Source organism: Girardinichthys multiradiatus, chromosome 4, assembly GCF_021462225.1.
Source record: "Girardinichthys multiradiatus isolate DD_20200921_A chromosome 4, DD_fGirMul_XY1, whole genome shotgun sequence".
NCBI classification, from domain to species: Eukaryota; Metazoa; Chordata; class Actinopteri; order Cyprinodontiformes; family Goodeidae; genus Girardinichthys; species Girardinichthys multiradiatus.
In genome coordinates this window covers 29,444,195-29,469,611 of record NC_061797.1, presented here as the reverse complement: position 1 = coordinate 29,469,611, position 25,417 = coordinate 29,444,195, and the positions used below count along the sequence as shown (strand labels likewise).

The following is a 25,417-nucleotide window of genomic DNA, read 5'->3' as shown; positions in this document are numbered from 1 at the left end:
TTGTTTGAGACAAATTCAGAACTTTTTGTTTAATTATATTTTTCCTGTTTAATTAACTCATCACGTTTTTTTGCTTCTTTGTTGATATCTTAACATTATATATATTTCCTTACAAATAAATTGGTTCGTTACTCTGTAGGATTCGTAATATAACTCTTTGAAGAATTTGTTTTTCTCATAATTCTTCCCTGGGGACGTTTACCTCTTTTCTCTCTGTTGAAGTTAGCAATCCAACAAAATAAAATAATTTAATTAAATAATTTAATTAAGATAAAGTGATGTATCTCACAATAAAGGTGAAAAAGATGTGTGATGAAGACTTTCAAGAAAATATGACCAAGTGTATGTCCAAAAACAAAAACAAAACAATGACTTAGTGAACTGAATAATCCATTTAATAGTCATATGTCTCTTTCCATCTTTTGTAAACATCATGAATTTTACCACAATAGTTTTCTTATAGTACATAATAATACGTGCAATGCAGAATCTCAACATAAGTTAGAAAAAGGACAAAGACACTGCTGGATTTGTTGATTACATCACACCAAGAGGATCTCAGTTCTTTGGTCCAGTGGCCCACTCTTAGTGGTGTGCTGCAGTAATGTGGTGGTCCCTGTTGGAAGTGTCATTGATCATCCCTCTCCCCAAACTTCCTTATCCCTCATACCCTTTACTGTGGACTCTTCTGTCTGTCACAGTTGTCGGTCCCAGTTTCAGCGACTTTACTATTTTTTCACTTATCAGCTTCTGACATAGTTTCCTCTTGCTCTTGAGCATCATTGGCAGCGTCATGTCTGCTCCTCTCACCCTCTGTACCCGGCTCAGGTTCAGACAGCGCATCCTGCTCAGCTTTCACAATTTCTTCCTGCACTTCCTTTCTGGTTACATTACCATTGTCAACCACTGGTTTGTCACTGTCACTTTTGCTCTTCTTCTCACTGTGAGCAACTTCCTTCTTCTCATCCAGCTCAGATGATTTGGTCTGTTTGATCATCTCAGAAGGGTCATCTACTGCTAAAAGACCAAAAAAAACATGCAATTAAACATACAACTACTTATATACATACAACCTAACTTGCCTACATGCAAAAGGCTATGTATATTGTATAAATCAACTGTGCACATTACTCCACAGTGAAACACCAGGGGTGGCAGAATCATGCTGTGATCAGCTGCAGGAGAAAGGACATGGAAGCTGGACAGAGGTGACGGGGAGATAAGTAGAGCTAAACACAGGCAATCCAGGAAGAAAACCTGTTAGTCTACAAAATACTTGGGACTGAGGCCACAGTTCAACATCCAACAGGATAACAACACTTTGAATACAGCCCGACCTACACTGTAATGGTTTGGATCAAAACATATTCATATGCTAGGATGGCCCAGTTAAAGTCCCAATCCAATGGAGAAGTTTGCACATAAGCAAAGTTTTGACAGAGCTTGAGCCATTTTGCAAAGCAGAATGGACAACAAGTTCAGACTCCAGAACCCTCTTGCTGCATGGCAACAGGGTTAGCAACTGTGCCACCATGCAGCCCATTATTAAATAATATTGTGATGGTAATTTCACAAAATCTGAAAATAAGTAATAGTACTTTTGCAAGGCAATGACTTACACGTTTATTGACTTGAAATCTTACCAGTGTCTGTTTTTGTGTGATTTCCTGGTTTTCCTCCTTCCCCCCTCTCTTCATGCAGTGTCTGTAAATCTTTACCTTGGAGTGGATCACCATCAGGGGGTGCTGGACTGCTCAAACGGTGAGGAGTGGCACTTAACTCTTCATCAGGGGGAATGGTGGAGACTGGATCTGACCCAGTTATGTGTGGGGAGCTAATTGCAGCAGTTTCTGCCGAGCTGCTGGTGGAAGTGGTGTCTGCACGGTTTAAACTGGTAGCAGTGGAGGCGGTGTCTGTAGGGTTTGTGTCACTGGAAGAAGTGGAGGGAGCAGAGATATTAGCGGCTGACTGGATGATGACAGGAGAGGAGGCACAGTCCATGTGGTCGCTGGATGTTGGGCTGAGGGTTTCATCAGCAGTGAGAGGGAGGGGAGCGTCGGTGACAGGGAAGGTTGTGGGAATGGGGACATCATGTGTAGCTGCAGCTGTAACTGCACTAGAATTAGGAGGGTGACATGTAGTTACGGAGGTACTGGAGGGAGTATGTAGGCCTGAATCTGACGTGCTGTTGGAGGTTGAAGAAGCTGGGATGGTGACAGAAATTTCACCTCCAGCAGCTGAGAGAGCACCATTTAGTTTTGGTGAAGTCACCTCAGTTGGCAGATTTGTTGATGTTTTGGAAACTGAGCTCTGCTGGTTGGAAGCTGAACAAGTTTCCAGGGTGGGGATGGCAGAAGTGGTTACTGTTTTTGAGGTGGAAGGGACTGACAGACTAGGGGTAATGGATTCTGAGGAGGTGGGTATAACTGTGGCTATATCAGGGGCCTCTGTTGGTGTAGAGGTGGTTGTAATCGTAGAGATGGGTGCTTCAGTATCAGAAGCCCTAGATTTAGGGACTGAGGCCTTTCTGTCACCGACTATAATGATGGTGGATGTTGTAGTTGCTGCAGCAGGGTTCACTGAGTCACTGCATTTCTCTGTGTCAGTACTGGAAGAGGAAACTGTGACACTGGCTGGGTCAGGGACTGAATTAGAGATTGTTGGTGGAGAAGAAGTGGTGGTAGCAGCCAGGTCAGGTGTAGCAGGAGCAGAGGGAGTTGCAACTGGACTGGGCTTAGTGGGCATGTTTGTCTCTGCTTCCTGAATCTGTGCTAGTTCGTTCTCAGGCGTATTGCGGCCAGATGTTGCGGGAGGCGGAGCTGGTTTGATTACTGGTTTTGGAAGCAGAGCTGGTTTCCCAGCTGCCTCATGTGCCGACACACTTGCCCGAATTTGATGCCGTGTGTCTGGAGAGAAATATTAAGGAAATTATCATCTAGTTGATTCTAGCATGGTAGGAATGAGGCAGAAATTGACAAGTTGTAGTTTACCTGAAGATGCAGACATTGTCCGAGGTTTTGAGAAAGTAGATGGTGGTTCAGGCTTATTATCGATGATGGTACCTGAAGTGCAAAGGTTCTTGTGTTATTTTAAAGGACAAATTAAGCACTAAATTGCAGACTGAAGCAAGTAGATTCCCCACCCATCTCCTCTTAATCCAGCTTTATCCTTCAATCCTTTAAAGCCTTTTGCAAAAAAAATAAATTGTCAAAAAATACTATATTTTTGGATTTAAAAACATGTAGCAGAAATCCACAGATAAAATCCTTAACGCATTTACCCATTAAAATATATCTGAAAATCTAAAGCAGCACTTTTTTCCCCCAACAATTCCTGTCTAGGCAGGCAAAGAGAGCAGCTGGTTGCCTGCATGTTCCAGGGCAGTTTTGCTCTACAAAAAGGATATCTAAGGATGGTATCCTAATTGCATCATTGATTTTATTAAATCAATGATGCATCTAGCATCAAAGTGAACAAGCCACATTGATGGAAAAGGAACCTGTGTTTGTATGACCTTCAGCCATCTGGATTATTTTTATGTGTGTAGAGTAGGTGTGTGTGTGAATTTGTGACACGGAGGGTCCAAGCAGTTAGAATGGTGAAAAGTGTAGAAATTTTACAACACTAAGTGCCCAAAAGCAACAAAGGGAAGATGGCTTTGGCTCTGAAGACCACAGGAGCCCCAGGTACCGTGAACTCTCACAGAATAGCCATGCGTCCGACAAAGAGGTAGGTCAGCAGTGAACCACAAAAGCAGAAGTCTCCAGCCCAAAGACGCACAGGGAGAGACAAGACACACTGAACACCACGACCCACATTCCCCTTTGACACTGTCAAAGCCCCTAAGGCTATCCTCACCAGTCCCTGCTGATCGATCATGGGTAAAGAGGCAGGAATGACTGGGGGCAATGCCATGCCCTATGCGCCAAGCCACCCCATCCTCGTCTCCGGTGTATGCATGCATGTCTAAGTTACTGTGAAATGTTGCTGGAATGCAGGTGTGTTTGTTTTAAGTGAATTAAAATTGGGGGTTTGGTTGGGATGTTGTAGATGCTGGATGGACTCCCAAGGCCCATCATCCCACACCCCAAAACCCAAGTGTCGTGTGGTGTTGCATGTGTTAGGGAGGAGGGGATGGGCGCAAAGTTGTCGAACCAAATGTGGGGGGACCATCTCCCCAAATGGCCCCAGCCCCTTCTTTCCCCGTCCCGCCCTTGTCTACACCATCATGGTGGAGATTGTGGCTAGTTGGTACCAGAGTTAACACAGGCCATAAGTTATTTTTTCTTGAATGGCTCTGACTCATTTTTAAAACTATTCAGTTATTTTCAAGATTTTATTTCCTTTGATCACTTCAAAAGAAGAATTTTGTATTTAATGAAAACCTTTCTTCTAAGGTGCATGTAGCCATTTTGAACTTTGACCTTCCATGAGAGGGCAGAAGACAAGGATACAATTCAATTGCAGGTTATTGAGGAAAGTACCAACATCATTAGAAAGGTCTCAAAAATACAGTGCTGTGAGGCAACACTTGTTTTCTTGCATTATTCTTCTGTTTTTGTTTTAAGTCACACTTGAATTTTTCAGATCATCCAACAAATTATAATATTAAACAAAAATTAACTAAGTAAATACAAAATAAAACGATGATGTAATTTTTAAGGGAAAACAGCTATCCTAGCCAACCAGCCCTACGTGAAAAAGTAATGGGAGCAGCAAGTGTGATGAAGTGTTTGTGAGAACTGTCAAAAAGTATTTTACATCACTTTAGAGGAATTTTGTCCCACTTTTCTTTGTAGAATTGTTTTAATTCAGCTGAAATGATCATTGTCTTGCTGCATTAGCTGAGTGTGCTTGAGCTTAAGGTCACAAAACAATGGTTGGAGATTCTATGTCAGGATATGTAGTTGTTCCATCAAGTACGACTAGCTGTACAGGTAAATATGAAATGGGCATTTGTTTTCTTTTTGGTCAGCAGTGATTTTGGCCTTGTAATTTAATTTCCCTTTGGGGATTAATAAAGTATTTTTGAATTGAATTGAATTGAACTGAATTGAATTGAATTGTAACTCTCCCACGGATGCCTTTTTTGCCCACTTTCTTATTGTTGAATCAGGAACACTAACCCTAACTGAGGCAGTTAAGGCCTGCAGTGCTTTCGATGTTGTTTTTGGTTTTTGATGAGCTTCTGGATGAATCCTCAATGTGCTCTTAGAGTAACTCCTGTCAATGATTTGTTTTTCATCTGTTCATGAATTCCTTTAGATTGAGGAATAATGTAATGCGTTTGGACCGGCCTGGGTGTGGCTGATATTAAAATTAGTTTGATAATCTGAAACATTTAAAAACTGTAAAAATTGGTATGGGGGCGAATACATTTTTATAACACTGTACATGTGTCAGAAATTATACGTCTTGCATTATTGACGAAAATATTACTTCAGCTTTATTACCTGGAGGAAAGAATATTACAAATAACAGATTAAGACACATACCTTCAGATTCTGCCTTTTTCATCTCTCCTTCTTGATTCTACAATAATAAAATAAATAATTTAACTCCAATATTCACACTTCCTTAGTATGTGCCACTAAATTGAGGCATTCACATTTACACACCTGTGTGTCTCCTGGTGGAGGTTTAGAAACTCCAATACGCTGAAGCATAAGATGGAGTTTCTGCTCAAAGCTGTGCTGGCCTTCAAACTGTTTCTGAAATCAGCAGAGCATGACTGATGCTCAAATGTTTTTACTACAATAGTACAAGATTGAAGCTGCAGTGATGCTCACCTTTGCAGTGTTTCTGGCATTGATAGCTCCTGCTGCTGCTGATCCAGACAGCAGAATGAGAGACTGGGATTTCCCCTCTCTGAGTACTCGACGGGGAGGCGCCGCCTCGCCCCTCAACGGCGCGTCACCAGTAACCTGCGTCTCCTGAACAGCTGCCTCTCCAGTATCAGCACTGGGATGTGCTTTAGCTTTCTCCTTGTCATTTTCCTTGTCGTTCTCCTTCACTCGCTCTTTCTCCTTGTCTTTCTCTGACCTGGCGACCTCCCTAAGAGGTCGTATGAAATCAGCGATGGAGGCCTTTTTGGGGCGACCCTCCTGGCTCGCCTCTGACTTCAGACCTCGCTTCCTTTTGAGGGTGAAAAAATCGCCAAGCTTCCTCCTGAGAGTTTTTGTTGGTGGAGGACAGGGAGCAACAGAGCTGGCAGGAGCCACTTCTTGCTGTGTGATAGTTTCCTCATCCTGCTTGGTCCTACACAAAAAAACTTACATGTCAAATCTAGCTGCTTTTATTCATACTAAATCTTTTAACTACTGATTGATACTCACAGTGGATCAGTGGGAAGTACTTTCTTTGTAAAAAACTCCTCAACTCCTTCATCCACTCGCCCCATGAGCTCGAGGACTTCATTTTCACTCTCAATTATCGTCTCCTAATTAAGACACACATAGAAATGAACAGATCAGACACAAACCGACTATATCACATGTAACTTTACATTACGTAACAATCACCTCTGAAAACCCACACACTCTGGCAGTGCTGTTCCTCCTGACACAATGCACATATTTTTGATTTGATTTTCTCATCCATTTCAGCTTGGAACCAGGCCTCCTGGGAGCCAGCTGCTCTTTAGTGTACAGTGATCGGGCATCTCTAGGTTATACATGCAGAATGAACACAGCATAATTCATTTTGCCAATAAAGGTAACGCAATATCAAAATCACAGCTATGCAGTGTTGCATTACGCAGATCGTATCAACATCTGCGCCCACAAGTGGAGATGAAAGTCAAGAGGTTGGCTGCAGAACACAAATTTAGCAGAAGTCACCGTTACGCGATCTTCTGCCAGGGGGATTGGGTGAATTTTGTCTCCAAGGGAGTGACTGCATGTCTACAAAATGCTGAAGCTCTGTGACAACATGACCAGCTCGGTGGGGAATAGATGCACTCTATGTATTTTAAAACATTTACAGATTCAAAATGCCCAAAGCTTTTTTTGGTTTCTTTTTTTGCAGGAAGAGCCAGGAAAGACGTTGAGTGCAAATTCCCACTCGCGCTCATCACCCTCTCATATACACACACAGAGAAAAGAGAGAGGTCTCTCAAAGAGCCAGTCACCGGTACAAAGGGACTGCCTAATTCAAGCAGGAACCAGGCATCTTCTCCACCCTTCCCTTCCCCCTGCCTCTCCACTCTATAGCCTTCTACATCCTCTCCCTCCCTTCCATTTTTCTATCTTCTTTCTCTCTCTCTCACACACACACACACACACACCAACCACCTCTCACTCCATTTTACCCCAAACACATCTGATCCTCACACACAGTACCTGCGGTCTGCTGGGACGGTAGTTCAGCTTTTGTCGGTGAGGTCTCGGCCTGCTCTGGGTGTAGTGCCTGAGAGCTGGTCCGCCCAATGGCAGCTCCATTGGGGAGACACGGCACGCTGTTGCCGTGGCTCTGTTGCTGAGGCACGGTTGCTAAGAGCACCAGCAGTATGTAATGCCTCCACAGTGGTGGGAGGGAAAAGGCTGGCTCGACTGACAGATCTGACAACAGAACCTCGCCTTTCTCTGCCAACGCCCCCCCCCCCCCTGTAAGAGGAAAAAAAAAAAGGAGAGACACAGGGATAAGAGTCACCACTCTGACACCTGCTTCATCAATACATCCCAGCATAGTGCATCTGCATACTAACCATTACCTTAATAGACATTATGTTCTCTAGTGCTTATGAAACAAAATTAATAATTTATTTTATATGCAGAAAATAATTTTTGAAGCAGTAATTGACAGGCTGACTGTGCATTTTCTTGGGTCCCTTGCAACTGATGGATAAACCTGTGCTAAATTCTAATGAGAGGATTGTCAGGTGCAACACAATGAGTTGCACAACTTGTTCAGAGACCTTAAAACACGACACACGCCCACAAGCACCATTTTCTACATAGTTTAATCACAGTGCTTATTTCTCTGGAGACTTGTGTCCCAGGTTTCATTGGAATTTTGTTCCCTGCATAGCTGCTGAACATTTGATAAACAAACTAGAAGAGATATTTAGACATTCAGGATATTCATCTGGAGCATTTCTATATGTGGATCAAATTTCTTTGCTATTTGCTTCTGCAACTATTTACACAAATGAGGGTAACGTCACAGGGACCTTTTCTTTTCATCTTAAATTTTAGCCCAGAAATAACCTGTTTTCCTCTTTGGAATCCCTCCTAGAACGTTTTCCACATGCAGTAATATGCCATCATCTATTTCAATGCTAAGCTGCAGGCATAATAAACCAATACCGTTGGTTATTGTAACCTAGCGGCAAGTTTGGGTCACAGGTGACAGTGTTTTCTAAAGCTTCTATGTGTTTAATCCTAATTAGAGCCTGTCTGTACTTGTAATCCCTAAAGATTGAATATATAAAATACAGACCAGATGAGACTGTACTTTCAGCTAATGAGCAAGAAAAACTCCTGCTGACTGGATTTTCTCAGGGGAAACAGAGGAAGGAAAATATTGAAATGCAATTTAGTAAATTTACTCAAAAATTGTGTCTGAGCAATATATCTTCAAGAAAATACAGCACTGCCTGTACTTCAGTTTCCCATCGAGAAATCAAATTAAGTAACCGTTCAAACTGTAAATAAATCAATAAATGAAAGATGTACAGAAATATAACCCCCAAAATGTATTCAAAATATAAAAATTCCAATATATAAGATTACAAATTAAATCAATAATAAATAAATACAATATAAGTATATCAGAATGAAAGTCCAAACCAAACAGCATTGTTTACCTAGTAAAAGAAAACACAGCCTCTTCATTGATAAGTCAGCTGTCAGAGAAAATGCTAAGTATTTCTACTATTCTATATTTTTATATTTAAGTACAGATTTATTGTAGCTGTCGCCTTCAAGGTGAGAATGAATTAAAGCTATTTATTTTACCACATTGTATTAAATGAAGGTGACCAATGACAGATTTAGCTGGTAACAATTTGCTTCTGGTAGCAAGATGTTTACACTTACCCCACATTGCAGGTCAGATTTGATTTGTATATAACCCATGTTAAAGCAGAAACTTTAAACCCCTTCAAAGGCAGAAAACAATATGAGACCGTTCTTTGTGTCATGACATACCATCTTTGACAACCCACAATATAAATCAGAATCAGAATCAACTTTATTGCCAAGTTTGTACATACAAACAAGGAATTTGACTACGGTACACTTTGCTCTTTGGTTTTGTTTTTGCATTACAGAATATACATATTTACAATGTACAATATACACATATATAAGTAAAAAGGTGCATTTGCAACATCTGTATGCTGTTGTTTTGTACTCTATTGAATGTTAATCAGAGAAACAGCCTGGGGGAAGAAACTGTCTCTGTGGCGGCTGGTTTTAGTGAACAGTGCTCTGTAGCGGCGACCTGAAGGTAAAACTCTGAACAGTTTATGTGCAGGGTGCGTGGGGTCTGCAGAGATTTTAGCAGCTCTTTTCCTGACCCTAGACCTGTATAAGTCCTGGATGGAGGGAAGATCAGCTCTGATTATTCTCTCTGCATTCCTGATTATTCGTTGCAGTCTGGACCTGTCCTGTTTTGTGGATGAGCCAAACCACACTGAGATGGATGAAGACAGGACAGACTGAATGATGGCAGTGAAGAAGATGATCAGCAGCTCCTGTGGAAGGTTGAACTTCTTGAGTCTCACCTGCTGCTGTCGGTCCGTCAGCAAGCTGTTGATCCACTGACAGGTGGAGGCTGGGACATTGAGCTGGGTGAGCTTCTGGTGGAGGATGTCTGGTATGATGGTGTTGAAGGCCGAGCTGAAGTCTACAAACAGGATCCTGGCGTACGTCCCTGGGTGGTCAAGGTGTTGCAGGATGAAGTGTAGACCTGAGTTAACAGCATCATCTGCTGACCTGTTTGTTCAGTAAGCAAATTGCAGGGGGTCCAGCAGGGGGCCTGTGATGTCTTTCAGGTGCATCAACGCCAGCCGCTCAAAGGATTTCATGACCACAGACAAATTAAATTAAATGACTACAGGCTACAAGCCTGTAGTCATTTAATCCTAGGATGGTGGGTTTCTTGGGCACCGGGATGATGGTGGATCGTTTGAGGCAGGAGGGGACCTTACATTTCTCCAGTGATTTGTTGAAGATCCTTGTGAAGATCGGAACTACCTGATTTGCACAGCTTTTCAGGCATGATGGGGAGACGTTATCAGGTCCTCCAGCTTTCTTTGTTTTCATGCGCTGAAAGAGCCAATTTACATCTTTCTCAGAGATCTTTAGTGCAGGCAGAGGATCTGAAGGTAGGGGGTTGGTTACTTTATGGGAGGAATGTGTTCCTGAATGGGATGTGGAGGAGATGGTCTGAGGTGTGAATGGCTTCTTGTCATGTCTGCAGTAGAAGCCATAAAGTGATCTTCTCATAGTTTTGAGTAAGGAAATTGTATTATGTGAAGCTTTGACATAAATAATACCAACATAAGGTTGATCAGAGTTATTCTGATTGATCAGCGAAGAGGTTTGAGAGCAAGGAGAAGGATTCAGACAATAGGGGAGGAAATTCATGCCAGAGCATTCAATTTTAGAGCAGAAACATAAATCTGAGAGAAGGTGCAGCATATTTGATAACAAGGAGTTTGGAGTTTATTCAGAACATTTTAGAACTGAAGTTTAGGAATTTTGCTCTTTTGTTGAAATGGTTTTCCCCAGAAATGCACCATATAGCCTTAATTTACATCCTTTATTGTGTTCCCTCCTTCATTTAACTGTACCCCTCTGCTTGCACTGAAAATACAGGTCAGAACACCTGCTGCACTTGAAAAAAACAATTTACCAAGGGAAACATAGTCAAGATAGGCGGAATCACATAAACCCCCAATGTAAATCTGTTTACATGTAAACACTTTTATTCTACCTTTAGCCACATTTCAAATGAACCCAACTTCTCACAAGCCTCACACTGCCCTCTTGTGGCTAACATTATGTACCGCTTCAATCTGACCCATAATTTTGACGGAGTTTTGAGTGCTTATCTAGGATGACGTTATGTACACCAAAACTGATCTGTACGTTTTGTTAAAAAGCTTGTCGTATTTTCCCTCCATTTTCTACTGAGTATAAAGTCGTGTGTCCGGTCGCCACGCCCACGCCTCATTTCAAATCTGGCGCCCATCAGCGGCTGGGCCACTCCCCTTTACTCCCTCGAGCCGCTGTAAACGCGCAGGCGCGCTGCGTCTGATAGGCCGCCATTTTGTGCTAGGCCTACTCCTCCAAAGCGGGAGAAAATTAAGAGCTCGGCGCAGAGCACACACCACCGTCTGCTGCAGGATTGAGAGGAGCAACCGCCGGCCCTGAGCTTCGAAGTGACTCCAACGGGGAAAAGAACCAACCAGGAGTAAGTGAAAGCATCAGTTTGTCTTCAGACAAGGAGGGGTTTTTGTAGGAGCCGTCGACGGCCTCTAGGTGTCACGGTAGGGCTTACAGTCCGGGCGGCTGGCGGGGGGTGTTTGTCTCCCTCTATCGTTATCCAAAATACACTAAATCCGTCTATAAACCCCAACTCCGTGAATCAGTCAGGTATTTTGTCGCCTTCCATGCGTTATAATGGTGTATTTGCGCGGGGATGGTTGTATGTATCGGCATTTCTGATTTAAGTCTTTTCAGGCCTGACGTCCATCTTATCGTGCCCTTTGTTTCCTGTTTTCAGACGTTGTCGCGCTTCCCCACTTAAAACACAGCTAAGCTTGGCCAAGTTGTCGGCTTGAAGCACAACTTACATATTTCAAGACCTTTACAAAAAACAACCGGAAGATGGGTAATTTGTGCTTTTAAAGAAGACAAATGGGTGGCTGGAGGACTGGCTGATCGACTGATTGTAATTGGCAAACAGACAAACCTCATCAGTATCTCATTATCACCGCAGGAAGACATGAACTGACTCGATCTATAACCGTTTTTCAGTTTAACCGTCGGCTTCGCGGTTACTTTAAAAAAAAGAGCTCAGTGAACCAGGGGTTTTAGACTTTATGAACGCATTTAAACCCGAAATCACAGTGAATGTAATTTAAGGCACTATAACTTCGTCAAACCTCCAGTATGACCTCCATTACGCTCAGTTTTTCGCGCTCCAGGTTAAAGTCTACAGCTTCAAGACTGCTTGGATTATGTCTTCTGTGAGTTTTATGCTCGTTGAGCTGCTAAAACTATAATAGCTGAAAAGAGCGCACCAACTAAAGCTGTAATGTAGATTAAAGTATTCTTCTTTATAAATATAATAGTAATGAATTATTCTCATTATAGGAGTTATTTTGTTTTATCCAAGCTGGTAATTAGGGCAGGAAAACAAAACTAAGCCTGTTAGGATGTTTTTATAAAGAGGGAAACAATTTTTTTTAGCTTTTGTTTTTAATTTTTTTATTATGCCGTCTAAACATTGATTTGTTGAAAGTCCTTTGAGTATTTTAGCCTGACCAAAGGGCAAAAAAAAGACCCAATAGCAATTTTTATTTAAATTTGTGTCATGTGGTGTAGGGGCGATGAAGACTTAAAATGTAAGATCACATTTTGTGGTAATTATTGCAGTGGTAATGTAAGTTATAAATATTGGCTGCACATAGATACTGTTCCTTATCTTTATTTTATTTCCCTTAAAATATATAGTAGAAGTGGTTAACTTGTGCTGCTTTCTCTCTTCTCTACAATCTCCAACAAACACCGCAGCATATTCTTGATTTGACTTGAATTTCCAGAATTTTCTATTAATAGGTTAATGTCTGGCAAGTGTGGCATGTGAGTTATAGCCTCGTCATTGCAGATGTGGTCCGATTTGTCTTGGAAGTCAGAATTTTGAAGCTGAAAATGACGGCACCCTCGAGTGGAGCGTATTTTGGTTGCAAGTGCAAAAGCAGCGACTAGCTATTTTTTGCAAACTACTCTGAACAAATAAGCTAATGGTGTATTTTCCTCATTTTTATGTATTCAAACACTAAAGTGACAGGTTCATAAATTGGTTTGGAAATTGGAGTATTCTTTGTGGCACTGAAAGATGTCAGAAGTGCTAATAACCAGTTTATGACTACAACTAGTTGGATACTAAACATAGGGCTGCTCTGCAACTTTTCATGCCAGGTTCCTTGGAGTCTGGGTACTTGGAAAATCAGACTTCTGGGTACAAAAAGAATTCGCTGTTACAAATGTTACACTGGTCCCAGTAACTCTAGAATGGCAGCAGAAGAAGAGTTTATATGTACCAATTATTTATGCACTTTAAACGTTTGGAATTGTACAACCATTTAGAATATGATTAAGTCCTGTCTATATTTTCTTTGAGTAATGAACACAAAAATAAATGAAATGCCTTGATTTAAAGCATGTGGGTATGAAGTGAAAGTATGAGGGAGGAAATGTATGTTTTTGTAAAAACATTTTTCTCCCCTGGAAAATGATTGGTTACCTAATTCCTAACCATTAAATAAATCTCCTACAGCGTTGGTTAGCCCACTGCCATGGAGGGCGAGGTCGTGTCCATGGAGTCAGCTCAGGCCGCTGTCCTGGCCTCTGATGGAAAGGTCCTATCAGAGGGCAGAGAGACCTTGATACAAGCGGCGCATGGAGAAGTGGCTGGTAACATGGACATGATGGTGATGGATGCGCTGGATCCAACATTGCTGCAGATGAAAACAGAAGTGTTGGAGGGCGGCGGCACTGTGACGGTTACCGGTGGAGACGAGGGTCAGATCATCACGCTTCAGGTGTGTACAGGCAACTGAGGTGGATTGTAAGTAACTTGGTGTGAATTGTTTGTAACGCTGGATGGTTTGCTGTAGGTGGTGAATATGGAAGAGCAGGCTGGTGCCGCCTTAGGTCTCGGTCAGCTTCAGCTGGTGCAGGTACCAGTCACAACCACTGTAGAGGGGCTCCAGGCCACTTTTGTAGGGGCGTCAGCCGGCAACAAGGATGCAGAACCAGTTATCTGCCACACCCTTCCCCTGCCCGAGGGCTTCCAGGTGAGAAAGCACTTCATACTTCTCTAAGTCCTTGCTGTTCAGATTTTTGTTCCAACAGTGTTTACTAAATTGTTGATGCTTTGTTTAGGTTGTAAAAGTGGGAGCAAATGGTCAGGTGGAGACTGTAGAGCAGGAAGAGCTCCAAGCAGCCCACGATGAGCTCCAAGCAACACAGGAGGAGGAAGAGGAAGATGAGGAAGTGGGAGAACCTGAACCTGCTCTCCCTCAGCAAGATGACCCAGAATGGTCAAAGGATCCAGACTACCAACCCATAGCTGCTATCCGCAAAGGGAAAAAGGGCAAAAAAAGCCGACTTCGGTATGCAGAGGGAGATCGTGACATGGATGTTTCTGTGTACGACTTTGAGGAAGAACAACAGGAGGGGCTGCTGTCAGAGGTCAATGCTGAGAAGGTTGTGGGCAACATGAAACCTCCAAAGCCCACCAAGATCAAGAAAAAAGGTGAAGCTTCAGTTCAGTTTATTTTTATTGCAAAAAGTCACAATACGTCATCTCAACACACTTTAAAACGTCAATTCAGTTAAATCATACAGATTCCAAGTCAAGAGCATTCATTCCAACTGATCCTAGTTATCAAACAATGCAGTCAAATTCGGTTTCTTACCCAGCAGATTTCATCCAGTCATTGACTGGCCTCTGACAGGTTGAAGCAACACTTCAACTCGGTATATTAATTTTTAACACTTAAAAAGAGAGTGTTTCCTACTCAAATTCACTTATTTAGCTTTCACCGTTTGAAGAAAAATGTCTCTTTTCGTAGGTGTGAAGAAAACCTTCCAATGTGAGCTCTGTAGTTATACCTGTCCAAGGCGTTCTAATCTGGATCGACACATGAAGAGCCACACGGATGAGAGGCCGCACAAATGTCACTTGTGTGGCAGAGCCTTCAGAACAGTCACACTGCTGAGAAACCACCTGAACACACACACAGGTAAAACACGGCAATTAAAGTTTTTCTACTCTACTGCCTGGTAACAAGTTTACTATTCATAATTAGTGAAACAGGAAGTCAAATGCTTCTGTCAAAGCTGGATTAAAAGGCACTTGGTGGCCTATTTAAAGTAATCTAATGTCAGTGGCTTTGTTCTGTTAAGTACATTCATAATTATACAAAGTTTCTCAAATGAATTCACACCAATTTATTCTAATTTTCTTAAATTTTAGGTACTCGGCCACATAAATGCACAGATTGTGACATGGCGTTTGTGACCAGTGGAGAGTTGGTGCGTCATCGTCGCTACAAACACACCCATGAGAAGCCCTTTAAGTGTTCAATGTGCGACTATTCCAGTGTGGAGGTATTTATTTTTATTCAAGGGTGTCACATTACTTCTTAAATAAAACTTATTTACGCTGTTATTTATTTAGATTTTTCTGTTTCTTAGGTGAGTAAGTTGAAGAGGCACATCCGCTCTCATACTGGGGAACGGCCTTTTCAGTGCAGTCTTTGCAGCTATGCCAGCAGAGACACTTACAAGCTAAAAAGACACATGAGGACACATTCAGGTAAAATACACGTCACCTGTTATTACCTGTATGCATGTATTTGCACTGGGGGTTTCATATTTTCCCCTACTTTGTGTTGCAGGGGAGAAGCCGTACGAGTGCTACATCTGCCATGCTCGTTTTACCCAGAGCGGCACCATGAAGATGCACATTCTGCAGAAACACACGGAAAACGTGGCCAAGTTCCACTGCCCGCACTGTGATACTGTGATTGCACGCAAGAGTGATCTGGGTAAGTCTCTGTGCATGTTTGTGAAGGCGGGGTGTGTAGGAACAAAAATGGACCCGGGGTTGGAATAGATTCTCTTCCAAATGTTTAGCTTTAGGTTGTGTACCAATAATCACCATAGTCACCATTTCTGTAGGTGTTCACTTGCGAAAGCAGCACTCGTTTATCGAGACTGGGAAGAAATGTCGTTACTGTGACGCTGTGTTTCACGAGCGCTACGCTCTGATCCAACACCAGAAGACTCACAAGAATGAGAAACGTTTCAAGTGTGACCAGTGTGATTACTGCTGCAGACAGGTGTGTTGCAAACATCTCTCTTTTGTCTGAAATTATGTTTATACCTGCAGACTGCCGGTTGCATGAAACTGGTGTGTTTTGTTGCAGGAGCGCCACATGATTATGCACAAGCGAACACACACGGGAGAGAAGCCATTTGCCTGTAGCCAGTGTGAGAAGACTTTCCGACAGAAGCAACTTCTGGATATGCATTTCAAGCGTTACCATGATCCAAACTTTGTTCCCACTGCCTTTGTCTGCAGCAAGTGCAGCAAGACCTTCACTCGCAGGGTAGGACACACACTGGTTTCAGTGTACCCTCGGTAGTATGTCGGATATTAGACTTACAGTTTGGTGCGTTCAACAGAACACGATGCTGCGTCATGCGGAGAACTGCATGGGCGAAGCTGATGGAGATGAAAACGGAGCTCCCTCCCCCAAGAAGGGTCGGCGTGGCAGAAAGAGGAAGATGCAGGCCAGGAGGGACGATGATGACGATGATGATATCACAGGTATTGAAAACATAATAATTTAAGCTAATGTGCAAATTTCTTGGTTTTAACTTGCAAAGGTTTCCATTTTAATAGCTTTTAGTGTTTTTCTTAGAAAACATCTATTTATTTCTGTTGCTGACATGGTTTTGCTGGCCTTCACTGTTTAACTGCAACTTGTTTTGCCTTTTTTTTATGTTTGGACCTCAATGTGTCTGAGAGCACTTTTAATTTGTTGTACAATGTCAAACCAATTCAGTTAATTAGAAAATGAAAAAATGTTTTATCCCCAAGTCAGTAATATGCATAATTAAATAAATGTGGAACCCATTAATCAAAATTTGACTTGATAATAATGCAAAACCCATATTTAGGTATTTCATAATTGTTTTTAGCCCACCATCAAATAATTCACTGTCGCTGTGGTTCTTCAAACTGACCCTAACATCTGACTTGACTTGAGCCAGAAATCAACTTCAGATCAATCAGGTTGTCAAAAAAAAAATGTTATGACAGACTTTGTAGGTTATATTTGGGTTTTAGGAAAAGGAGGGGAAGTAACTAACTCCAAATTTAATGTATTTAATTTTCAGAAATGTAGGCAATTTTTTGCCACCTTTACATCTCCTTGTCTATTTTAATGTAGAGGGTGAACTGGATGAAGCAGAAGACGAGGAGGATGAAATGCTAAATGAGATTGAAGTGGAACAGGCTGAACCAGTTGTCCCAATTCCTGCACCAGTTGAGCCCCCGGTGAAAAGGAAACGTGGACGCCCCCCTAAGCATAAGCCTGACAGTGAGTTTCTGTATTATCATTTTGAGCTGTTCACACAGAAAACAAGACGTTGCTTGGAGATCTCCAGGCTCCTGATGGAAGCCTTACTTTCGAGCATCAAAGTCTGACCTGAAATTCTTTGTAGCTGCTGCCATCATCCGTGTAGAGGACGAGGCTACAGGAGAGGTCGACGACATCATTGTAAAGAAGGAGGTCGGAGCGGAGCAGGAAGAGGATGCGGAGGAGGAGGTGGTGGTTGGTGCTGTCAAGTCAACCCTTCAGATGGAGGAGCTGTCTCAGGTAGAAGGGGAAGCTGAGGAGGTGCAGCTGAACGAGGCCCCTCCTAATGGAGACCTGACCCCTGAGATGATCCTCAGCATGATGGACCGATGATTTATGTGAAGGTGGAATCTATAAAAACACCTAGACTTTTCGTTAAATCTTTATTTTAATTTTTGGCATTTAGGATAACAAAACCTTGCACCATGCACAGAAAAAACCATCACTGTTGTAATTTAAAAATGTACTTTTTAATCGTGTCGATAAAGACTTTGGACAACTGAGGGAGAAAATGTTAATAAGGATTTATCAAACCAAAAACAAATTTTAGTACATTTAAGTTTGGGGTGGCTGTAATTTGCTGTAGTTTGTTTTTATCTATGGGTGATTTGGCTTGAGACTCTTAAAAAAGTTCTGGATGAGCTTTTTAATCTTTTGTAGGACTTTTTCTTGCCATTTTAGGCTGATTATAGAGTGTGTAAATAGAAATTGAGTATTTAAAGCCCAAACTGGAAGTAATTGTACGAACAAGCAACTGCCTCTAATTACGGCCACTTCAAATTACGAACCATGAAATTTCTTGACATTTTGTTATCTTCCTCTGGTTAGTAAATACTTTAAAAAAAAATCATATTCTAGTTTTTAAAAGCTTAATAGACAGCTTCTTTCATGCTCCTTTCCTGCTACTGTAATACCTGTAGAAGATGTGTATGTACTAAAGTGTCACAGACATAAAAAAAAAAAAAAAAAAAGCTTTGCTCTCGTGTGTAGTCATTCCACATTGGGTTAATGTTTTCTTTTTTACCATTGGCAAAGCTATGTAGCAGCTTCAATGACCTTTTTAATAACTGTGTTGCAGATGAGAACAGATGTAGGATTGTACAACCAATAAAAACCAGTCATGAGGCTGGTGTTTTAGGTTTCTGCAGTTGTAATGATGTGTATTTTTAAAGGAACTGGTTTTGGCTCTGCTGATATGTTTATTGGTACAGTAATAGCAAGAGTTCGCTTGACATTTTGTTAAAATTGGCTGGAGAAAGATGACAAAATGAGAAATGTCAGCATATTTTGCTTGCAAATATATTTTATTAAATTGGAAAACTTGAACTGTTTTTTTTTTTTTTGCCAGAAAGACATAACTGGAGAAATGTCTAGTGTGGAACTTTAGTCATTTTCTTTGCTATTTTTTGCTTTTGTCCTACTTCTTTAATCCTGTATCCTTGCTTGTTCCCTCCCTTTATTTCCCACCTCCCATCCTTGTGTCCTTCATCCTTTCCTCCTCTCTCTCCTCACATCCTTGCTCTATAAATTGTCACCTTTTCTGCCTTTCTGTATTTCCGTTTCCATAATTGAAGCCTGTCCATTATAGAACTTTCTGCCATAACTTAATTGTGAAATTTTGTTGTAAAATGAGTGAGAATTCTGGAAAGGTGACTTTTTACATGAAACATTTGTGGAAATCCTGAAATTGGCTTCTCATTCCTATACTTCAGGCTTTCTTTGACTTGTCATATGCAACTTTTTCCATGTGACAGGTCACATGATCAAAGCATGTTGAGGTTACTTACAAAATACTTTCAGTAATTTTCTGTTATACACAACTTTTTTTGTTAAATGTAAAGCAACACATCTCAGATTTGGATGTATGATGTTGAAGTTTTCTCATCCTAAATGAGAACTGGAACGAAACTCCAGTATACCCGGGGAGCATCTTTTCAGAGAATAGCATAAGAGCCTCTTCTAAAATTGATGTTGAACCCAAAGTGTAGAAAACCGCAATAAACTTCACTTATTAAAAAAAAAAAAGACTTAAAATCGGCATGTGGAAAAAATAAGGCCATCCATTCTGGATCTATTTTATTTAAGGTAAAATTAGCACCCAGGTGCTGCTGATCAAAAGCCTTTGATTAGGTGATCATTAGCAAGTGTGACCATCTTTTATGAGCAGGTGTTTTGGTAGTTTGCTGGTCCAAAGCATACAGGTGTGTTTTAACACGATGCCAATGTGGAAAGACATCAGCAATGATTGTTGCTGCCCATCTATAAGGGAATGATTGAAGGTTTATAAAGCGATTTCCAAATAACTAGAAGTCCATCCTTCTACATGAGAAAGATTTTTCATAAGTGGACAATGTTTAAGGTGGCTGTTGATTTTCTGATTGAGTGAAAAACAAGACTAAGTCCAAATATATGCTGGGAAGATCTGTGCAGAAACAAACTTCTGGGAATACTGGTGAATGGAAGAAATTATATAGCAAGTAGTTTAAAATATCCAACATGTAATGCTGGACAACTCATGTTGCTAAAGGTGTTTCAACAATCCTTTCAATGTATTTGGTGTATTTAGTTTTTCAGGAGCAACTTTTCCAATTGGTCTTTATTATTCCTTTATCATTTATTTTTCCTGCACTTGAGTTAGTTATTATTTGAAGAACGTGGTGAAAAAATAAATGACTTGTATGACGTTCTAATATGTAAAACCCTGGAAATGAAGAACGGTGTAGCTCTTTGTTACTAGACTAAAAAGAACGTGTTTGTTGAAGACCAAAGAAATTTTCAAGTTGATCTTGTACCAAAGCTCTTGATGATCTGCAGCTCTCTGAAGGCTTCAGTTGAGCTGATAGTGTGACCTTTCAACCATCCAAACTGATCTACAGAACACCAGCAGATCCACCGCGGCTGCTTTGAATCCTTCTGAAATGTGTGGTGAGATTTAAAGCTGGGGAGAAAACACCATTCAACTGTTACTAAAATATAAATTTAGTGCAAAATGTGGTTTAAAAAAAAAATGTTTAGTAAGCTCATTGTGATCGATGTCCAATAAAGACCCTAAAGTAAAGATGCACCGATGGAATGGGCAATGTTTCCATCTGATTAGTGATCAGATGGGTTGAATACTAATAATTTTTTTTATTCAATAAATGCATCAATGCAAAGCACTTCATTTCTTTCTACAAATGAATCAACCAGCAGCGTTTGCTTTGATGCACTTATTTGAAAAGAAAAGTCAGGAAAAGGTGAGGGACGTGCCTTGATCCACACATGGGGATATTCCTGTAATTTATTTTCTGCTGGGTTCTAAACATCTGTCAATTTTTCTCTCATGTTATATTCTGGAAAAGAAAACGTGTATGGGCCAGGAAAAGCTTGATTGGTGCCTTTCTACAATATAGACGTTACTTCTGCTATATTCAAGTCAAAACACATTACTGCTTTCATTTTTTTTTTTTTTTTTTTTTGATTTAGAGGGAATGGTGACATGAAGAAGGGCAGAGAGGGCAATAGCCTCTCTTTATGGTGGGGCTGCTCTACCACTGAGCCATGCAGCACCCACATTAAATGCTTTCCATTTTTTTTATTTTAAAGAAATATGTAACTGTTTGTACGTCCTCATTGCAGTATACAGGTCCTTCTCAAAATATTAGCATATTGTGATAAAGTTCATTATTTTCCATAATGTAATGATGAAAATTTAACATTCATATATTTTAGATTCATTGCACACTAACTGAAATATTTCAGGTCTTTTATTGTCTTAATACGGATGATTTTGGCATACAGCTCATGAAAACCCAAAATTCCTATCTCACAAAATTAGCATATTTCATCCGACCAATAAAGAAAAAGTGTTTTTAATACAAAAAACGTCAACCTTCAAATAATCATGTACAGTTATGCACTCAATACTTGGTCGGGAATCCTTTTGCAGAAATGACTGCTTCAATGCGGTGTGGCATGGAGGCAATCAGCCTGTGGCACTGCTGAGGTCTTATGGAGGCCCAGGATGCTTCGATAGCGGCCTTTAGCTCATCCAGAGTGTTGGGTCTTAAGTCTCTCAACGTTCTCTTCACAATATCCCACAGATTCTCTATGGAGTTCAGGTCAGGAGAGTTGGCAGGCCAATTGAGCACAGTGATACCATGGTCAGTAAACCATTTACCAGTGGTTTTGGCACTGTGAGCAGGTGCCAGGTCGTGCTGAAAAATGAAATCTTCATCTCCATAAAGCTTTTCAGCAGATGGAAGCATGAAGTGCTCCAAAATCTCCTGATAGCTAGCTGCATTGACCCTGCCCTTGATAAAACACAGTGGACCAACACCAGCAGCTGACACGGCACCCCAGACCATCACTGACTGTGGGTACTTGACACTGGACTTCTGGCATTTTGGCATTTCCTTCTCCCCAGTCTTCCTCCAGACTCTGGCACCTTGATTTCCGAATGACATGCAGAATTTGCTTTCATCCGAAAAAGTACTTTAGACCACTGAGCAACAGTCCAGTGCTGCTTCTCTGTAGCCCAGGTCAGGCGCTTCTGCTGCTGTTTCTGGTTCAAAAGTGGCTTGACCTGGGGAATGCGGCACCTGTAACCCATTTCCTGCACACGCCTGTGCACGGTGGCTCTGGATGTTTCTACTCCAGACTCAGTCCACTGCTTCTGCAGGTCCCCCAAGGTCTGGAATCGGCCCTTCTCCACAATCTTCCTCAGGGTCCGGTCACCTCTTCTCGTTGTGCAGCGTTTTCTGCCACACTTTTTCCTTCCCACAGACTTCCCACTGAGGTGCCTTGATACAGCACTCTGGGAACAGCCTATTCGTTCAGAAATGTCTTTCTGTGTCTTACCCTCTTGCTTGAGGGTGTCAATAGTGGCCTTCTGGACAGCAGTCAGGTCGGCAGTCTTACCCATGATTGGGGTTTTGAGTGATGAACCAGGCTGGGAGTTTTAAAGGCCTCAGGAATCTTTTGCAGGTGTTTAGAGTTAACTCGTTGATTCAGATGATTAGGTTCATAGCTCGTTTAGAGACCCTTTTAATGATACGCTAATTTTATGAGATAGGAATTTTGGGTTTTCATGAGCTGTATGCCAAAATCATCCGTATTAAGACAATAAAAGACCTGAAATATTTCAGTTAGTGTGCAATGAATCTAAAATATATATGAATGTTAAATTTTCATCATGACATTATGGAAAATAATGAACTTTATCACAATATGCTAATATTTTGAGAAGGACCTGTATAGCCTGTGTCTCTAAGCACAGCTTCTAACTAAATGTTTGTTTTGGTCATTTCTCATTGTCAATAGTTGTAAGAAATTATTTTTGTGTGAAACTTATTTTTGGTTTTTTTCTTGATTACTTAAACCTTTCTGTTAAACTGTTATTATAATTGAACATCCTTTTAATGAGATTTCCCAGAAAGTGTCAGTTTGTAAGAAGAATAAAGCAGCACTGTCACTCCCTCCTGTTGCTGCTGGTCAGCTGGCTGAAAGAAGGGAACTATACTTACCCCTTGCTTTTTCTCCCCTTGAGATTTGGAGCCTTTATTGCATGAATATTTTAAACAAAAATACATTTTAGTACACCAGGTCTTAACTGAATAAGAAAAGCAGACAGCTTCCAGAGCTGTAGCTGTTGCTCAAGATCATCCACACACACTTATCAGGATGTGACCATAAATAGACGCTGGTATTTTGATTGCAGGTGGTTTCCGAGGTATAGGAGCCGCCTACAGTTACAACATTAATTCAGGACAGTAAATAAAACCTGGTTGAAGCTAAATCAAACATAAAATACTGTTTGCCAGATAACTGCAGATTTGCAGAGCAAATATACAGGGGTTGGACAATGAAACTGAAACACCTGTCATTTTAGTGTGGGAGGTTTCATGGCTAAATTGGACCAGCCTGGTAGCTAGTCTTCATTGATTGCACATTGCACCAGTAAGAGCAGAGTGTGAAGGTTCAATTAGCAGGGTAAGAGCACAGTTTTGCTCAAAATATTGAAATGAGCACAGCATTATGGGTGACATACCAGAGTTCAAAAGAGGACACATTGTTGGTGCACATCTTGCTGGCGCATCTGTGACCAAGACAGCAAGTCTTTGTGATGTATCAAGAGTCACGGTATCCAGGGTAATGTCAGCATACCACCAAGAAGGACGAACCACATCCAACAGGATTAACTGTGGACGCAAGAGGAAGCTGTCTGAAAGGGATGTTCGGGTGCTAACCCAGATTGTATCCAAAAAACATAAAACCACGGCTGCCCAAATCACGGCAGAATTAAATGTGCACCTCAACTCTCCTGTTTCCACCAGAACTGTCCGTCAGGAGCTCCACAGGGTCAATATACACGACCGGGCTGCTATAGCCAAACCTTTGGTCACTCATGCCAATGCCAAACGTCGGTTTCGATGGTGCAAGGAGCGCAAATCTTGGGCTGTGGACAATGTGAAACATGTATTGTTCTCTGATGAGTCCACCTTTACTGTTTTCCCCGCATCCAGGAGAGTTACGGTGTGGAGAAGACCCAAAGAAGCGTAGCACCCAGACTGTTGCATGCCCAGAGTGAAGCATGGGGGTGGATCAGTGATGGTTTGGGCTGCCATATCATGGCATTCCCTTGGCCCGATACTTGTGCTAGATGGGCGCGTCACTGCCAAGGACTACCGAACCATTCTTGAGGACCATGTGCATCCAATGGTTCAAACATTGTATCCTGAAGGCGGTGCCGTGTATCAGGATGACAATGTACCAATACATACAGCAAGACTGGTGAAAGATTGGTTTGATGAACATGAAAGTGAAGTTGAACATCTCCCATGGCCTGCACAGTCACCAGATCTAAATATTATTGAGCCACTTTGGGGTGTTTTGGAGGAGCGAGTCAGGAAACGTTTTCCTCCACCAGTATCACGTAGTGACCTGGCCACTATCCTGCAAGAAGAATGGCTTAAAATCCCTCTGACCACTGTGCAGGACTTGTATATGTCATTCCCAAGACGAATTGACGCTGTATTGGCCGCAAAAGGAGGCCCTACACCATACTAATAAATTATTGTGGTCTAAAACCAGGTGTTTCAGTTTCATTGTCCAACCCCTGTAGAGGTACATCTAAAAAAATTTGAATATTGCCTAAAAGTGCAATATCTTTTATGTATTCGTTTCAGAAAGTGAAATGGTTATTTTATAGAGATTTATTCCACATAGAGTAAAATATTTCAGGCTTTTATTTATAATTTTGATGGTTATGGCTTACAAGTAAATAAAACCCAAAATGCAGTGTCTCAGAAAATTAGAATATCATATTAGACCAATCAAGAAAGGATATTTTAAGCAACATGCCAGGCTTCTAGAAAGTATGTCCATTTCTATGAACTCAATACTTGGGTGGGCCTCCTTTTGCATGAATTACTGCATGAATATGCTGTGTCGTAGAGGCGATCAGCCTGTGCTTCTGCTGATGTAATGAAGCCCAGATTACTTTGATAGCTGCCTTCAGGTCATCTGCCTTGTTGGGTCTGGTGTCTCTTATCTTCCTCTTGACAACAGCCTATAGATTTTCTATGGGGTTCAGACCAGGGAGTTTGCTGGCCAATCAAGAACAGGAACACTATGGTCAATGGACTAGCTTTTGTTACCTTTGGCAGTGTGGTTGTCAGCTTGTCAGCAGAGGGAAGCATTAGGACCTCTAGAATTTCCTGGTAGATGGCTGCATTGACTGTTGACTTGAGAAAACACAGTGGACCAACACCAGCAGATGACATGGGACCCAAAATCATCACTGACTGGAAACTTTACACTGGACATAAAACATCATGGATTCTGTGCTTTTCAACTCTTCCTCCAGACTCTGGGACCTTGATTTTTCCAAATGAAATGCAGAATTTACTTTCATCTGAAAACAGGACTTTGGACCACTGAGCAACAGTCCAGTTCCTTTTCTTCTTAGGCCATTTAAGACGCTTCTGACGCTGTCTTTGGTTCAGGAGTAGCTTGACACGAGGAATGCAACATTTGTGGCCCATGTCT

At 41.5% G+C, this 25,417-nt stretch overlaps 2 protein-coding genes across 5 annotated transcripts; one reads left to right on the top strand and one right to left on the bottom strand.

The window, feature by feature from the left end:
* Window positions 1-373: 373 nt before the first annotated feature.
* LOC124866566 (flocculation protein FLO11-like) lies at window positions 374-6,435 on the bottom strand. Of its 3 annotated transcripts, none has more exons than XM_047362401.1 (7): window positions 6,336-6,435; window positions 5,790-6,258; window positions 5,619-5,711; window positions 5,496-5,532; window positions 2,991-3,062; window positions 1,644-2,906; window positions 374-1,017 (listed from the first exon to the last, which is right to left on the bottom strand). In XM_047362401.1, exons 1-7 carry the CDS (start codon window positions 6,398-6,400, stop codon window positions 737-739), a joined length of 2,280 nt encoding a protein of 759 aa, XP_047218357.1. In that variant the 5' UTR covers window positions 6,401-6,435; the 3' UTR covers window positions 374-736. The 3 variants fall into 3 exon arrangements, with proteins under 3 accessions (XP_047218357.1, XP_047218358.1, XP_047218359.1); XM_047362402.1 differs by having other exon boundaries at window positions 374-1,014; XM_047362403.1 differs by having other exon boundaries at window positions 5,619-5,705.
* Window positions 6,436-11,263: 4,828 nt separating this feature from the next.
* On the top strand, window positions 11,264-18,715 carry LOC124867411 (transcriptional repressor CTCF-like). Of its 2 annotated transcripts, none has more exons than XM_047363837.1 (13): window positions 11,264-11,421; window positions 13,513-13,777; window positions 13,853-14,032; window positions 14,121-14,493; window positions 14,813-14,983; window positions 15,217-15,350; window positions 15,438-15,558; window positions 15,641-15,790; window positions 15,924-16,084; window positions 16,172-16,354; window positions 16,431-16,575; window positions 17,201-17,350; window positions 17,475-18,715. In XM_047363837.1, exons 2-13 carry the CDS (start codon window positions 13,532-13,534, stop codon window positions 17,720-17,722), a joined length of 2,262 nt encoding a protein of 753 aa, XP_047219793.1. In that variant the 5' UTR covers window positions 11,264-11,421; window positions 13,513-13,531; the 3' UTR covers window positions 17,723-18,715. The 2 variants fall into 2 exon arrangements, with proteins under 2 accessions (XP_047219793.1, XP_047219794.1); XM_047363838.1 differs by lacking the exon at window positions 11,264-11,421 and adding an exon at window positions 11,586-11,603.
* The last annotated feature ends 6,702 nt before the right edge of the window (window positions 18,716-25,417 follow it).

What these genes read in the sequence shown, in the direction of transcription:
- LOC124866566 (XM_047362401.1), bottom strand. Translation starts at nt 6,400, where the DNA reads ATGGGGCGAGTGGATGAAGGAGTTGAGGAGTTTTTTACAAAGAAAGTA. An exon ending in GTACTTCCCACTGATCCACT is followed by an intron (nt 6,259 to 6,335) that starts GTGAGTATCAAT and finishes TTTTTTGTGTAG; the next exon opens with GACCAAGCAGGATGAGGAAA. An exon ending in GAAAAAGGCAGAATCTGAAG is followed by an intron (nt 3,063 to 5,495) that starts GTATGTGTCTTA and finishes TTTGCACTTCAG; the next exon opens with GTACCATCATCGATAATAAG.
- LOC124867411 (XM_047363837.1), top strand. Translation starts at nt 13,532, where the DNA reads ATGGAGGGCGAGGTCGTGTCCATGGAGTCAGCTCAGGCCGCTGTCCTG. An exon ending in ACACATGAGGACACATTCAG is followed by an intron (nt 15,559 to 15,640) that starts GTAAAATACACG and finishes TTTGTGTTGCAG; the next exon opens with GGGAGAAGCCGTACGAGTGC. An exon ending in CCCTAAGCATAAGCCTGACA is followed by an intron (nt 17,351 to 17,474) that starts GTGAGTTTCTGT and finishes AATTCTTTGTAG; the next exon opens with CTGCTGCCATCATCCGTGTA.